General features: G+C 52.5%; 1 protein-coding gene across 1 annotated transcript in view; it reads right to left on the reverse strand.

Moving 5' to 3' along the window:
- Window positions 1–3,381, reverse strand: part of ATP7B (ATPase copper transporting beta) — a 64,666-nt gene that overhangs the window by 33,419 nt on the left and 27,866 nt on the right. The window contains exon 3 of the mRNA XM_045287075.1: window positions 1,658–1,906. Coding sequence (XP_045143010.1) covers window positions 1,658–1,906 — 249 coding nt within the window. The remainder of the gene's footprint in view (window positions 1–1,657; window positions 1,907–3,381) is intronic.

Consider the following 3,381-nt stretch of genomic DNA (forward strand, 5'->3'; position numbering starts at 1 on the left):
CCTAACACCATTGGGCTTGTTTTCTTAAAAGAACAAACAAACAAACAAGCAAAAACTCACTGCCATGGAGCTGATGCCAACTCCTAGCAATGCTACAACAGGGTGGCGCTGCCCGTGTGAGTTTCTCGGGCTGGCACTCCTTACAGGAGTACCAAGCCTGGCCTTGCTCCCTCTGAGTGAATGGTGCTTTCGACAGCCTCATTCAGGTGAGTGAAAGGAACTGCCGAGGTACTTTGGAAAAGGTGTCCTCAGGGGGATAAGGAGGGGCTCGATGTTTCCAGCACTGGACACGTGAAAAACACTGCTATGATAAGTCCATGGTATGAGCAGTCAGACCCTGGGCCACAGACACTCACTCCTCTAACCTCCGTCTGAGGACAGCTGACAGCTCCAAACCCAAACCAAACCACTGCCACTGCGCTGGTGAGGACTCACCAGGAGTGAGCAAACCTGCCATCAGTTTCCAAGGCTGTATCCACAGAAGCCGACGGCCTCACCTCACTCCCTCAGACCAGCTGGTGGGTTCAAACTGCCCACCTTTCGGTGAGCAGTCACGCTTATCCACTGCACCACGAGGGCTCCTCAAGGGCCCCCAAACCCAGCCTTGCTGCCATGGAGTCTCTCGGAACCCCCACTCCCTAGGGTGTCTGAGACGCATACATCTCTGCCGCATACACACTGACATCTCCGGCAGAGCGGCTGGTGGATTCAAACGGTGTGTAACCACTAAACCACCAGGCCTCCTTTCTCGAGTTCCAGGAAACAGTAACGTCCCATCCGAGCAGAAAGGCACGTGGAACCAGCTCGGGAGGAAGAGGACATTGGTGGCATGGCAGCTGAGGCTTTTTACAAACAACAACAGAATACATTTAGAGAGGGGTGAGATATTCGTTCAAGCAAAACGCCTGGGGCGGGATTTGGGCTGCCCTTTCAGGTGAAGAGATGATGCGAGGAACATAGTTTCAAGGACATACTTGGTGGCTCTGTGACATGGGATGGGCTCGACGGATGGCAGGGTAAAATATGAGAAATGGAAACCCTTCACAGAAGGGAGCGGATCGACACGTGAGAGTCAGGGGCTGATGAGATTAGAACATGGGACAAGCGGAATGCACACCAGGACACCCGAATCAAGCGGTCCCCCTATGCAGGGTCCCGGTAGCCTGAAGTGGGTTTCCTGTGGATAACTTTGTCAGACACCTACCGGGACATACTTGCGTATAAGCTGACCCGAAGATCAGCCGAGGCACCTAATTTTACCACAAAAACTGCCATTAAAAAATGTGCCGAACACTTGACTTATACACGCATGTCTATGGTATACTGTCTCCGGTGAATGAAAGACCTGGGGTCTTGGTGGTGTTTCAGGTGACCGGCTGGCATGCTTAACAGCACGGTCTGCAGCTCGAATGCACCCGATGGCGCTGTCAAGAGTTACCGCCGCGGAAACCCACAGGGGCAGCTCGACTCTGTCGCTATGAATCGGTACCAGCCTGATGGCAGTGGGTCTGGTTGTGAGCTCAAGGACAGATGCCTCTATGATACAGCCACGAGCTGCTCTCGGATGATCAATGCTGGTGAAATGCTGCAGGGAGAACCGAGCCCAGGGCCCCAGGGCAGGGGTACTCCCGGGTTAGCCAGGACGGCGCTCTCTCACCGGCTTCTTTCTGCAGGCTCCGCTCTATGTTGGACACACAGGAGGCACAAGTCATGCCCGTGATCTGTAAAAAGCATTTCTGCGGAGCCACCTCTGGAGATGGTGGGGAGCGAGACGAGTGGCCGGGGTGGGGGCTCCGAGGGGACCTCCTGTCAGGGGGCGCCTGTGTGGACATCGGGGTGCCACCTGGCGTTTGTACCGCAGCATTCCCAGCACCCAGGCTTCCAGTATGGTTGCTGGAAGAGTTGTCTATTAGGAAAAAAGCCAGAGATAATTTAATTAGAGCAATTCAATGTTTTTCTCCCATTAAAAAAAATAAAAACAGTAGATTCAACCTCGGATACTCGCTCAATCCTTCCCTGTTCTCCCAGTCCATCACCCATTTTCCAGATTCACCGGCATTGCTAGCCACAGATAATTACAGGTGATTCCTTGACTAACCTGCCGGTCGCTAACAACAAAGTACACCCAACTAAATTTGGGCCTCCTAGAGGCTGCTGGGAGCTCTGGTGGTGTCGTGGGCTCCCTGCTGGTCAGCAGTTTCACCAGCTGCTTGGAGGGAGAAAGAGGAGGCTTCTGTAAAGACGACCTGTAGCCTCAGAGCCCGCAGGGGCCCTTCCCTCTGTCCTACGGGGTTGCTCTGAGTCTGAATCGACTGGGAGGCCGTGCGTTTTGTTTGTCTGGTTGGCTTTTTATCAGGGATTGCCAAACAAAGGTAGGACAAACGGACCTTTGAATTGGGGTGCATTCTGGTTGGACTTGGCATTTTCACCTTAGATACACTGAATTGGAACCTCTATTTTAATAAGATCCATTCTCACCTTGGGATCTCGTTGAAACAGAGCTCTGGTTCAGTGTGGCTAGGGTGGCCATGCAAGGTCTCGGCAAGGGGCAGGACAGCAACAAGCCCGTCCGAAGCCCTGCAAACCAACCAGCAAAAACCGAAGCCGACCTGTGTGGTGGCTGTGGTTGGGTGCTGGCCCCATGTGCAGCTGAAAGGAACACCGCACAGTCCTGTGGCACCCCCACCATTAGTATTTGTATGCTTGAGCCCTTGTGGCACCCTGCGTCCGTTCAAATCCTTACGGCGTCTTCCTTCGCTGCCCCCCTGCATTACCAAGCATGGCATCCTTTTCCAGGGCCTGGTTCCTCCCAGCAACGTGCCCAGAGCATGTGAGACAGCACCTCAGTCCCCTGGCTGCCGAGAGGCAGCCTGGCTGTACTTCGTCCAAGACACATTTGGCTGTTTGGCAGCTCGTGGGACTGTGATCGATTCTTTGTAAGTACCGAATCCAAATGCATTAATTCTTCTTTGGTCTTCACTGTCCAGTTTCACATGCACACGAATGAGGTCATCGGCAATGCCATGCCTTGGGTCAGGCACACCTAGTCCTGAAAGGTCTTTGCTCTTTTAATATTTTTTTCAAGCAGCCTTGTGCAGCGGGTCTGCCCAAGGCAATACATCGTTTGACGTCTTGACTGCTCCTTCCAGGAGCATTGCTAAACCTAGGCCCTTTATCCAGCCATGCTAAACACCCAAGGGGGGGCATGTGACTACATTCAGATTTCTGGAAGACTATTTAATAACAGTATGGTGAAAAACCTCAACAGTGCCCCCACCTGCTTGGTGCTTAGTAGAGGCTCCATATTTGCTAGTGAAATGAAATAAAAATGCTTATTTACAGCTGACCCAGCAACTATGCTTTTAGATAAAGTTAGATAAT

This window comes from Echinops telfairi, unplaced genomic scaffold (assembly GCF_000313985.2).
Source record: "Echinops telfairi isolate 266 unplaced genomic scaffold, ASM31398v2 ScPeMD7_11;HRSCAF=52, whole genome shotgun sequence".
NCBI lineage: Eukaryota > Metazoa > Chordata > Mammalia > Afrosoricida > Tenrecidae > Echinops > Echinops telfairi.